Here is a 13274-nt window from a genome sequence, read left to right on the forward strand (position 1 = left end):
TGCTTCGCACCAGATAAAGATGGGATGTGCACAATATAAATAAAATAATGTACTACAAAGTGTGCACACCCATTTACAGTAAGTTGTACTATTCTACAAGGCGACACGTTATAACTTTTGAGGATCATTTTATTCCATCATACGCTCCTCGTCTTTTGTTGTGCGTTTCTTTTTTTTCTTTCTCTCCAAATTTAGCTGTACACTTGACACAAGTCTATGGACCACCTTCATGCATGATATGCTTTGTTATTCTATTTTTTCAATTCTGGTAATGTTAGTCCCTTAACAATACAGCAAGAATTACAGGAGGGGGGTTAAATGGAATTCTTGAACCTTTTTCTCAAAATAAAAATGTTCAACTCGAATATAGATATAATGTTTTGATTAGCACAATGCGGAATAGAAACTTAATTGAATCAAAACATAAGTAATTAAAAACAAGAGTCTTTAAAAACTTTCTGGTGGATTTAAACAATTCCACCAGAGATATATATAATATATCGAGAGGACTCTGTGTGCAGGATTGCTCACAGCTGCTTACAAATGGAACTACTGAGAATACAGGAAATGCTAATGATTCTGCTTATAAATATTTCTCTATTTTTGTGTTTCTCAGCTATCTCAGTTATTTTTCTATTTGCTACACTCTTGGTTTATATAATACCAAGATTACAAAGTCAAAAAGACTGAACAAATATAAAAAATATCAGTCTTAAGCTTTGCTGCTTTTCGTCCTCTATTACCCAGTTAATGGGCTTCCACAGTGTGTTTGTATACATCTCGACGGCTGTGTGTCAGCTTTCACTGTTCAACTGCTATTTCAATTCTTCATATGATCATCCGTCGACTTTCAGAACATCCGTTGACGGTTTAATTGATTATCCGTCGACTGCTATATTAAACATCCGTTGATAGTCATTTGATCATCCGTCGATGGCTTTGTTAATCATCCGTCGGTAGCTATTTTGGCACTTGACTCTATTTCACTTATGCAGAATTACAAGACATCATTTATGTACAATTAATCAACCTATTCTGCATATCTAGTTAAAGTCAACATGACTTATATGCTACTACAGATTCTATACAAAGGTGCATACATAACTGTGCTACAGACTTATTATTACATAAGCTACTCACTCGATGGATAATAAGATAATCATCCGGCAGGACTATAATGAGTTATCCGTCGGGACTGTAATTCTTATCCGTCGAGTGCTACATAATTTCACTAAGTAAAATCTACTTAGATGTTTTGTTTATGTAATCATCAAGTACACAACATATGCACAACAGGTAATCTGTACTTTCATTTATCTTGTTAGGAAAAAGCTCAGCAAAGATCCGTGAACTCAGATTTTGCTTGATTTCACTGTACTGCTCACTTTGGACTTCTAGATTTAGAATAACTCTGAGCTTAACAGTATAGTATCTTTATTGACTTCTCGGTATATCATAGGGTTAGACTCCACGATGTAGTGTAGATTTGAACATCTCAATCTAGAACAAATTTGGACTTCTCAACATAGACCAAACTTGAACTTCATGATATAGCTGTGAACTAGACTTTACTGTTTGGCATTGGTGGACTTCACTACATAACTCATCTAGAATTCACGATTTTGGACTTAGAGGAATTCTTGCAACTTATTGACTCTGGGATTCTTCTTCCTTCAATTTGCTTTCTGAACAATCTTCATTGAAATTCTTCCAAATTGATTTATTCTATATCTATTATATATATAATTTTTGCATAGATATTCCTAAGCTCTTATAGCATTATGAGCTGTCTAAAAGGCAAACAAAATATGTACAAAAAAAACCTATTACTAATCCAAATAATTGAATTCATTTGACCATATTAAGTGACATTATATTTTGAGTAAACTTGTTATGATAGTATAGAAATGTCATGGACCCAACAAATTACCTTTGCAATTTAGTAGACGGGTGTCTCATTGCTATACATGAAATGTACAACTCTCATGTTTCAATTTTCATTTTCAAGTATAACCATCCGAGAACGCATTGTAAAGGATGACATCATAATTGATGCAGAATTGTAATGAGTCCGTGCATAACATGCAAAATTACATAATTATATAATTTTTATTAATAATTAACTAGTTATTTACAAAGAAGAGTATATAAAAATTCAAAAGATGAAGTATAAAATTTTAATGATAATCTCACTTTAGATGCGTTATACTTCACTAATCAAAACTTTGTAACGCTTCAGTAACTAAACTCTGTCATTATGTATTTATAATCTCGTCGGTGTTCGTCTTTCAACTTATTAATTCGCAAACTTGGATATCAAAATTATTCTTTAATATTTGTTTATTTAACTTATAACATTAACATACATGTTTTTATTTTTTTGATTTTAAAACCGAATCGTAACTGATAAAAATTAAAACCAAGGTTTTTGAAACCAAAAGCAATCTGATGATTCTGTTGCGATTTTTAATTTTTAAAATTGAAGATATATAATCCTAGCATAATTTTATTCAAAATATGGACTGAACCAACCCATGTTCTCTCTTAAATTTTATGGCTCTCGTTGTAACGCTGGAGCATTCATGAATATAAAATGAACGCTCTGATTTTATTAATTCATAGTTTTTATTACAAGTAATATAAATTAATAAGACATGAACCCTCCAGATTTATTTAACGTCTTTCAACAATAAATATAAAATGCACACTTATTATGAATATTTTTCTGATAAGCTATTTAGTATGAATGTTGTATCATGCCATTTTATTTCCTTAAATATTAATTTATATCAAGTTAAATAATTGAACCTTAAACTTTAATTTTAATAATAATTAAGAAAATAAAAGATGTTTTCATAAAAACATACAGTAGTTTGGACTAATGTCTTATTGTTTAAAATATATCTTATAGAAATATGTTCTTAATTATTGTTATGAGGGTAAAAGAATATTTAAACCAAATTCACTCAAATTTTATTTAGAAAGTTATTTATTAATATGGTTAAAATCAATTATCATTAATCTATACTATACTATTATAAGCAGAACACCCTCTATTTGGTTGTTGGTCAGTTGTTTGGTACGGTAGATAACAACCGTTAAATCATAATTCAGATAAATGAGAACTGTTGGATGTAATAATAAATTACTATTTATTATATTAATCTATACTATCTATACTATATTATAATAGACGAAACATTAAAAGTTTGGTAGTCGGTCAGTCGGTAGTTGTTGAAATTACTTAGTTACCCTAATTTATTCAATTATTTGACATTAATTGAAATTAAAATTAAAATTATCCTTATTTAATTCAAATTAAAATTTATTTTATTTGACATGAAATATAATTGGATCTACTCGATATCGATCTTTAAAGAAACATAGAAAACATATCTTAAGCATAATATATTAGGTAATTAGATAAAAGTAAAGATGAGCGTGAGGGAGAGAGACCTTCAGAATATATAGATTATGGTACAAAAATCAAAATTGAGAGTTTCAGCCGTTAGCCTGACACATTCACGCCTCTAATTAGGTGAAAACAAAATTTGTCATCACAAACTCTTCGTAATTTACTTGAAAGGGGATTAAAATAATGTATACCATTTTCTTCAAAATTGATATGTAAAATAAAATATGATTTAATTTATTTATTTATACTACTATACTATTTATACTATCTATCTATATTATATTACTATAAGCAAAATATAGTTTCGTTTAATCGGTCAGTTAATACCTTCCTAAAAATTTTAGTATGTTAACACATTTCAAAATAAAATTTAAACAAATATAATTTAATTTATCATAATCATGTACAGTTAACGTATTTAATATAATTACAAAAACTATAAATTTTTATCCAACTTAATTTCTAATTGCACTCAATTTCTTTCTTACCTCTTTTATATGAAACCAAAAAACTTTCAAAATTAATTTTAGTAATTCAAATTATATATAACAAAATGATTAATAAATTAAGAAAAAATTAGAAAAAATAATATTAGGACAAACAATACCAAATCATTTACGTACATCAATGCTATTCAAGACTCTCATTTCCCTAAAGGCAGCGAAGCCACGTATTGTAATAGAATGATTTTTAAGATTTTCACTTTCTAAATTTTGAATTTTTCAATAATCTAATAAATATAAAATAATATGCAAATATTTTAACTTTATCGATCTCAAAAATATATAATCATGGTCTTTTATAATTTATTTTTATAAAGTAATAAAATTACAAATATTATATTCAGCCCGTGCATCGCCGAGTTATATGCTAGTACTATTACAAACATAACACCCTTTATTTGGTTGTTGTTCACTTATTTGGTACGCTAGATAACATCCATTAGATCATAATTCAAATAAATGAAAATCATTGGATGTAATAATAAATTATTATTTATTATTTATGTTATTAATATCTAAACTTCTTTCTTAGGATTCAACATATAAATCCCCCTCAACATATTATATTTAAGCTTTAATATTCTTCGGTTTTATATTCCCTATCTTCTAAACAATTTCTATAAGGTCAGAGTCGGTCAACAATATCTTATATTATATTATTTATTTTCATTCACGACATATTATATCATATTATATTCAAACATATATTATTATAAATAATTGTATTCTTCAATTTTTTCCAACTATTAAAAAAATATGTTACAATATAAATAATTTTAAAATAAAATATATTATTTAAAATCATTCGAGTACTAGAAACAATCCGTGTATCGGATAGGTTTATAGTATTAAGAAGGAAATCAATATTGACTTCATTTTGAAAAATCAGAATAGGAAAAGTAAAGAAAAGGACAAATTCTTTAATTCGGCAACTTACGAATTACTACAAAATAATAGTATAAAATAAAAATTAAATGTGATTTGATCTGCAACCCAACCCAAGTAATAAGATATCCAAGTCCACCAAGTCGACTAATCCCCAATTGCCAAATTTACTCCCCCCTCTCCTAGGGTTTCAAATTATCCCCTTTTTCTAATACTAATCTAATCACTCGCATCTTCAACTCACTATTCGATCTCCGAAATGGACTCGCGTGAATCGTCATCCGAAGAAGACGCCTCTCTATCACTAGCCAAAGAAGCTTCTTTGCTTTTTCACTCTGCTAAGTTTGTTGATTGTCTCAAACTCTTGCATCAGCTTTTGCTTACCAAGCCTGCCGATCCCAAGGTTTTTATTCTAATTAGACATATATTTTTGTTTCGATGTTGTAAATTGTTGTTTTTGTCACTTGGATGTGGTTTTGGTTGTTTCTAGGTGTCGTTGCGTTGTTGAATTGTTTGTTTCGATAAATGTTTTGTATAGTTGGTTTCTGTTTAGTATATTGGATTGTTATGAGATGTATATATGATGCAAATAGATTAGAATGTTTCTCTAAAAGGTAATGATTGTGATTTGTGGTGATGTGACTTTTGTTGCGGTCGGTTAGTGCTGATGAATTTAATACACGTGTTAAGGGAGCGTAAGTCACATGTGTTGTGTGAATTCCGTGTAATGTTGGGTGACTGAATATTTACGAGAGACAGGGTAATGAGAAGCGGAAATGTAATAGAAAAAGAGAGAAGAGAGAAGAAAGAATAAAAATCGGTATGCTGCTTCAAGACAAAAAAATACATCACTAGTGTAATATCGGACTGAGTAGTGACAGTTCCTTTAGAGATACTTGTTTTCGGTTTTTAATCATTTTTTTTGGATAATTAGGCTTGTATGGGTTGCAAATGAGTATCTGCCCTAACAAATCTTGGGTGAGTGAGAGTCGAACCCATGTTCTGGGACGACAGGGGATAAACCCTTACCACTAGGCTATCCCATCACATTTACAATTTTAATCATTTATTTCACAAAGTAATGCAAACTTTAAGCGTGTTCGTAGATTATAAGAAATATAAGTTTTTTGGAGCAAGTCTGGGCTGTGATCTGTATTTTGGTGCTAAGAAGAGATGGATTTAGGTTGAAATTAGTATGTGCCCTAATGTTTGGCATTTTACTTCTACTTGAGATAACTAGACGATTAGATTCTGAGCTGTTTCTTTGTATTCCTTTCTGCTTTAAGTGATTATTCTGATTTATATTAATGCTTACATAATCCATCACTTTTTTTTTTTAATTTCTTCCCAGGTTCTCCATAATATTGCTATTGTAGAAAACTTGCAAGATGGATTTTTAAATCCGAAGAGATTTCTTGAGGTCCTAAATGATGTTAAGGTATGTGTTAATATGATGGTTTCTGCATTAAAGTTAAGTGTTGTAGTCTGATAACTGCCATTCCAACATTTCAACAAATATGTTGGTAAGTCTACATGAGGTATCAGCATTTCTCATTCAGAACGTGTTAAATGCGATTAGTGCATTTCCCTTTCTTTTGTCTTATTTCTATGCTTGTTAAGTCCCTTTTTATCCACTTTTTAATGTTAAACCGAAGTAGACAAAGTGAAAAATGGACTGTTTAGGTGATTGTTCATTGAAAAGTTTATCAATGTTTATTGCATCTCACTTATAGCCACTCTATCACTATCAATCCACACAACCAAGAGACATATCATGAGAGAAAATTAAACAAAAACATTAAGGTAAGATATAGAACTGATTTGATCAACAACTCAGAGCAATACGACTGGTAGAGGAACATATTTACATGCTCTCTGCCCTTCAAGAGTTAAAAAGATGTAATATTTGGTGTATATTCGGATCAGGTGGAATTCACCCGTGAAAGTAAGTTTTTTGGCTATATATAAGCTGCACCTTAAGAACTTGAAAGAAGCACATGCAATGTAATGCGAAACGACAGTGATCATACGTGCCTTTTTTATACATATTATTAATTAATTAGTTAAATATATTTGGTGTAGAGGCTAACATTGTATTTATATACTCTATGTTTCATGTGTGGGGTTAGGGGTTTGGCAAATAATTAGATTATTATCTTGGACTGAAATAATCGAAATACTATTGAATCTCAAATTTAGTCTCCTTCATGGGCTGCGATCCTTCCTAATTTCTCATTTCTGCCGTTGGGAAACCCTTTTGTGGATTTGCCGCAATAAATCCACCCAATTTATCTTTTGTTGTTTTTTATATGGAACATTCATCTCCCGATCCCGTCCTGCAGAGTGACAACCATGCTGTAGTAGAAACCCTGGGGAACACGTTGAGATGTCTATAGCTTTAGTTTTAACGACAATTCTTATCAGACGTCACAAACTAAATACTTAAGCCTCAGCCCTCAAGGAATTGATTCAATTTATTTAAGTTACCATATTATCACTTATAACTTATAAGGTGCTTTGTTTTCTATATTTTTATGCCTTGAAGTAGTCCAAATTTTCCTCTTTCTTTCTTGATGTTACTTAAATGGTATTCTTCTAGCTGATTGATCTTGTGTTCTGACACGATGTAAAATTTGATTGAGATTCATGCAAAGTCCAGAGTTTCCTCTTTCTTTCTTGATGTTACTTGAATGATATTTTTGTAGCTTAATGATATTGTGTTCTGATACGATGTAAAACCTAATTGAGATTCATGCAAATTTTTCATTCCCAAATTTCCTATTCAATTGTGGTGTTTGTTGTATATTAACTTTGGAATATCTGCATTCTTTGATGGATATCACATAATTTGTTGACATTCTTTGGGATAATATAACCATTGAGGTGTGTTAGGGGATTGAGATATATGTATACTAATTTGTGGGGAAACATTATTTCTAAAAATGTGGGAAATTTTATTTTTGTAAGTTGACTTTTTTTTCTTTCGTAATGTTCTTAACAATTTTCGTGATTAATTTTATTTGAAGAATTTAAATTTTGGAAAGTATTCTGCTCTTTTTTGAAAGGGGAAGTTATTTTCCCAAAGTCGTTTCATTTTATAAAAAACAATTCCTCACTATATATGTACATAACACCATCGGACACATGAATATCTGATAATATTTCACCTAAACTTAAATGCCGGCCGGACAATCAGATTTCTGGAATGTATTTTCCGTGCTCACACTTTTGCTCTTAGCAACTCTATCTGTATATTGTTAGCCGTTACATTGTGCAAGTCATCTTCAAGTTGTATTAGATATAGGCATCTTAGGTTTGGTCAGTGTGATTTTCTGCTATACCCTCTAGTATATGCATAAAACAAGTTCATATCATCTATTTCAAAATTTGTCCTTGTTAAACCGTTATTGTCTGGTGTTTTTCCGCATTTAAATCAAAGTTTGAGATAAATGTGTCAACCGGAAGTTTTATGTGCAACTACTACAGTCATCGTACTTCTGTAACTTCCAAGAGCTTTGGCGTCAATTTTAATATTTTTAGTGTTTGTCTTGCTACTTCATTTGCTTTTACAATTTTCTTTTACACCCTTCAACTTACTTTTCAGAAACGAAGTGAAAAGCTTGCAACTGCACCTGTGGACAATTTAGCTAGTGTTAGCAACTTAGAAAGCAATGATGTGGCAGATTCCAATGGAAGTAATTGTTTGATGCCCCAATCCTCTGCAGCTAATAGCTCCTCAATTGTTCTGAATGCTGAATTTGCCTCTCATGTGGCTTCGTACAACATAGTAATGTTTTCTGGATTTGTCAAGAGCAACATTTCGAATTTTTGGAGTACATTGCTTATGATTGATATTTTTCTTTTAATTTGATGTTATGCAGGCAGTTACTTGGTTCAATCTATGCGAGTATTCAAAGTCGTTTTCTGTTCTGGAACCGGTGTATCAGAAAATTGCACCAATAAGTGATGTATAATCAATCACAGATTCACAGCAGTAGTATTTTTTGTTGTTGTTGGGAACTTTGAGCTATGTACATGGTGAAAATTAAATATCAGTTGTTAAAATTCGCGTGTTTAATTGCAGGGAATTGCTTTACGTATATGCCTTCTGTTGCTAGATGTTGCGCTACTGTCACGCCATGCCTCGAGATCTGCTGTAAGCTCTTGTTTTGTGAGGATTATGATTTTCTAATGTTCTTGGTTTTGACGTGGTTGGCATTTTCAATGTTCTTAACATGGAGTAAGGTTTTTTACCTATGAGTAGGAAATTGCTTAGGCTCATGTGTCGAACCATATTTCCTTGACAATCATCATGTGATAATGCCATGAAAACAAGTCTAAGTTAGTAAATTGAAGCACATCACTTTTTTGGTCTAGTTTAAAACTTAATAGTGGAATTTGGTACTCTCTGATACAGGTATCTGGTATATGACAGGGTTTCTTCTTTTATAAGATAATCTCATTTTTAATCTTTATAATGAGTTGTGGTTGCAAGTGGTACAAGTGTAGTCAGCTGAAGTGTTTTTAAAATTAAATTGCACACTTTTAGTATTTTCTATAATATCTGGGTTGTACATCTGTATTTATGAATTGCTCTTTGAAAGAAATTTCCTGCTTAATCTAGAAAGAAAAATAAAAAAATTACCTAGTTAGTATGACTCAAGTTTGTAATGAGTCGCTGCATGGCTTGTCCTTTTTTTTTTTGGGGGGGGGGGTGGTCCGTGGTTTTCGTTTAGAGATTAGCATACTTGGAATACTGGGAGGAGGCTTCTCCCAACATTATTAAATAAAAAATCGACTGTTTCAGGGGGGAAGGAAAGACACAGTTGCCTTTCTAAAATCGCAGAACTTATGTAAATTGTTGAATTTCTTTTTTGTTGAACAGATTTTAATAATTGTTTGGGTTAAGTAATTTGGTCAATTTTCATTCGTTCAACTATTATACTATTCAAGTTGCTCCAATTCTTATAAAACATATTTGTTATTTTCTGTTAAAGAGCGAGTCAGTGACATCAGTTTTGAATATTAGTATGCCATAAATTTACAGTCTCTTTTCCCGGGAATAGAGAGAATAGTATTGAGTATAGTTCAGTAGTTTGCTAATTAGCTATACGTCTGTGCAAATCGTTGGGCAGAGAAGGCATTAAAATTAAGTAAAATGACTAATAAGGATATTTAAACATAAGAGAAAGAATAAGATGGCCATTGGTCAGTCTCATATTTTGACAATGTTGGAGCTGTTTGTCATATTGGCTCTCAGGTTTGCTGTTTAGAAATGTGTCTTTTGTTTCCTAAGTCTTCCACATTTTAATTTTTATTCTATCGATATTTTAGTTTTTAAATTCCTTGTAGGTAAACAGTATAAACTCAATTCTCTTATATGAGCTCATAAATTTATGTATCATGTTAGAGACTTCATTCTCTTATATGAGCTCATAGATTTATGTATCATTTTCAAAGACTTTAACTTCTCGTATTACCTGTATTAGAAAGGTTTAATTGTCCAAGACACCGCACATCTTTTCAATTTGTTAAATATTTGGTTGAGCACCCCGACTCACATAAATGCTTATGCAGAATTGGGTACATAGATGACTTTATACTGATTTTCTACCCTCCCTTGTTTTGTTGCAGGGTATCATTGACTATGTTGAGAAGATTTCTTCTCTCCGGAATATGATTAGTCAAAGTGAAAATGTGAGCTCTACCCAGCCACAGTCGCCTAACCTAGCGACAAAAAGTTCTTCAGTTCCTAGCACACCCATTTCCGATATTTCAAGTGCTGATACCCCTACAAATCCCTCAGAAATTTCTTTGTCCAGAAGTTTATCGGAGGAAGCAGAATATGAAAACTTGTTTTCAACTCTTGACATGAGCGGACAAAACCTATCAAGACCTTCTGTTCTCCATTCTTTAAATGATATCTCGAGGACCCAGGTTGACGATTCTATTCCAATTATTGATTTGAGACTCAAGTTGCATCTGTACAAGGTTCGGCTTCTTCTCCTTACCCGGAACCTGAAGACAGCTAAACGTGAAGTTAAGATGGCTATGAACATAGCTAGAGGTAATAATTCCATGGTTCTCTTTCTGAAGTCTCAGCTTGAATATGCCCGTGGAAATCATCCTAAAGCAGTTAAGCTTTTGATGGCTTCAAGTAATCGGACAGAAATCGGAACATCTATATTGTTCTACAACAATCTTGGTTGTATCCATTATCGACTTGGCAAGTATCAAACCTCGGCTATATACTTTTCTAAAGCGTTAAGTACTAGTTCAGTTATACGGAAGGAAAAGCCTCAGAACCAGACCCATGGAAGTTTTTCACTGGATAAATCTCTCCTTGTAGCTTATAACTGTGGTATGCAGTACTTGGCTATTGGCAAACCGATACTTGCTGCTCGATGTTTTTACAAAGCCAGTTTAGTTTTTTATAATCGGCCTCTTTTATGGCTACGGATTGCTGAATGTTGTCTGATGGCTCTTGAAAAGGGACTCCTAGACTCCACTGGAGCTGCATCCGAATCATCAGAGATTAAGGTTCATGTTGTTGGAAAGGGAAAGTGGAGAAATCTTATTGTGGAAGACGGGATCCCAAAAAATAGCCAGGCTGATTTTGCTGGTCGAAGAGATTTATTGCTCGGTTATGATAGGCAGCCTAAACTTTCCATGTCCCTGGCACGTCAGTGTCTATTAAATGCATTACAACTGCTAAACGCTTCCGAGTCAGTGCACATGAGTTCTGGTTTGCCATCTGATCTAGCCATCGAGGAAGAAACATATTCTAAAAGTCCCTACTATAAGGGTGTTTCAGGAGGTGATTCTGAAGCACATAACCTGGCAGTAGCTACAGGTCAGATTGCAAATGGGGAAGTGAAAGACCAAAAAAGTGCAAGCACTTCAAATACCACCTTGTGGAACTCCATTTCTGATTACGAGGATATATGTAGGAAAGAGATCCAGAAAATTAGACAATCTATTCTTGCTGATTTGGCATATGTGGAGTTGGAACTAGGAAATCCCTTGAAAGCCTTGTCAACTGCAAGGTCTCTCCTGAAAGTTGCAGAATGTTCCAGAATTTACATATTCTTGGGTAATGTTTATGCAGCTGAAGCTCTCTGTTTGCTCAATCGTTTGAAGGAAGCTGCAGAACATTTGCTGATCTATCTTTCTAGTGGGAACAATGTTGAACTTCCTTTTAACCAAGAAGATTGTGGACTCTGGCGAGTAGAAAAAACTGTGGATTGTGAGGAGTCAAATGGCGGTTCAGTGGCTGCCAGCAACGCTTCTGATGAAGGACAAGTTTTTGCACTTAATCCTGAAGAAGCACGTGGAACCCTCTGCGCAAACCTATCTACCATGTCTGCAATACAGGGTGATCATGAGCAGGCCGATAAATTTGTAAAGCAGGCATTATCTACCTTGCCAAACAACCGCAGAGCCATTTTAACTGCGGTTTACCTGGATCTCATGTTGGGGAAGTCCCATGAAGCTATCACGAGGTTAAAAAATTGTAGCCATATTACTTTCCTTCCTGGTAGTTTTGCAGTAACAGGATCGTCATGATCTTTATAGCAGTGAATGACTTAATTCTTGCCAATCCACATTCAACCCCTCACCCTGAGTTTAGTAGCTTAGGTCAAAGTTCCTTTAAAAGAGGATCTGTAACATATATATAGCTCAGTTAAGGGAGTAATTTTTCAGTTTTCTTTTTCTTTGTTAGTTCTTAAATTTTCATTTTTGTGGAGCATTGTGGTTGGTGGTGGGCTGGTGGCTTTGGTTGTTGCTGATGGCCATTGGCCGTTGAGGATGTAGTTTTGATTTAGCAGAGATGAAAGTATTCTTGTGGCTGATGTTGTAGTTGACTCTCTTAAGAATATAGGATCATACACTGTCTAGAAATGAAAGCAATTTTCATTATTAGCAAATTCTCTGTTTTAAACCAGTGTTTATTTCTAAATGTGTGGTACCACGGGGTATTTAACTTGCCTTTGCTGGAGCATCATAAAAGGGAATATAAATTTTATGCCATTGATTAATAGAATTGAAGGACGACTGATTGCGAGGTGTAATAATATGTTACTATATTTTTTCTGCAAGGATATTCTCCACGAGGTAGGGTAAGTGCTGCGGGAATTTTTTTTCTAGATTTAATCTGATCTAGCCATCTAGGTATACCAAGCTATGCATGAACTATAGTTTATTTTGGGAGATTGATTGTGTTGATATATATTTTATGTTGTTGAAACTAATTAACCAATCACTTAAGATTTGGTTTGGAGTGGGGATAGTTCATGTTCAGTGGGTGAGAAAACATACATAGATCGCAACATTTATCTTTTATTTTATTTTTTTTCCAAGCTACATATATTTTGTGGCTGGCTATTCAGGAGTTGTTCGGATTTTTTTTTCTTAAACTTGTGTTTATGATGGGGTATGGCTGCCAAGTCTTTTTTTAATAATGTGTTTCC

At 32.7% G+C, this 13274-nt stretch overlaps 1 protein-coding gene across 1 annotated transcript; it reads left to right on the forward strand.

The window, feature by feature from the left end:
- The first annotated feature begins 4903 nt into the window (after nucleotides 1–4903).
- Nucleotides 4904–12731, forward strand: LOC141720665 (uncharacterized). Its single transcript, XM_074523206.1, has 6 exons — nucleotides 4904–5206; nucleotides 6155–6241; nucleotides 8408–8590; nucleotides 8685–8771; nucleotides 8888–8959; nucleotides 10438–12731. Exons 1-6 carry the CDS (start codon nucleotides 5063–5065, stop codon nucleotides 12367–12369), a joined length of 2505 nt encoding a protein of 834 aa, XP_074379307.1. The 5' UTR covers nucleotides 4904–5062; the 3' UTR covers nucleotides 12370–12731.
- Nucleotides 12732–13274: the final 543 nt, after the last annotated feature.

The sequence above is a fragment of the Apium graveolens genome, chromosome 4 (genome assembly GCF_009905375.1).
Source record: "Apium graveolens cultivar Ventura chromosome 4, ASM990537v1, whole genome shotgun sequence".
NCBI lineage: Eukaryota > Viridiplantae > Streptophyta > Magnoliopsida > Apiales > Apiaceae > Apium > Apium graveolens.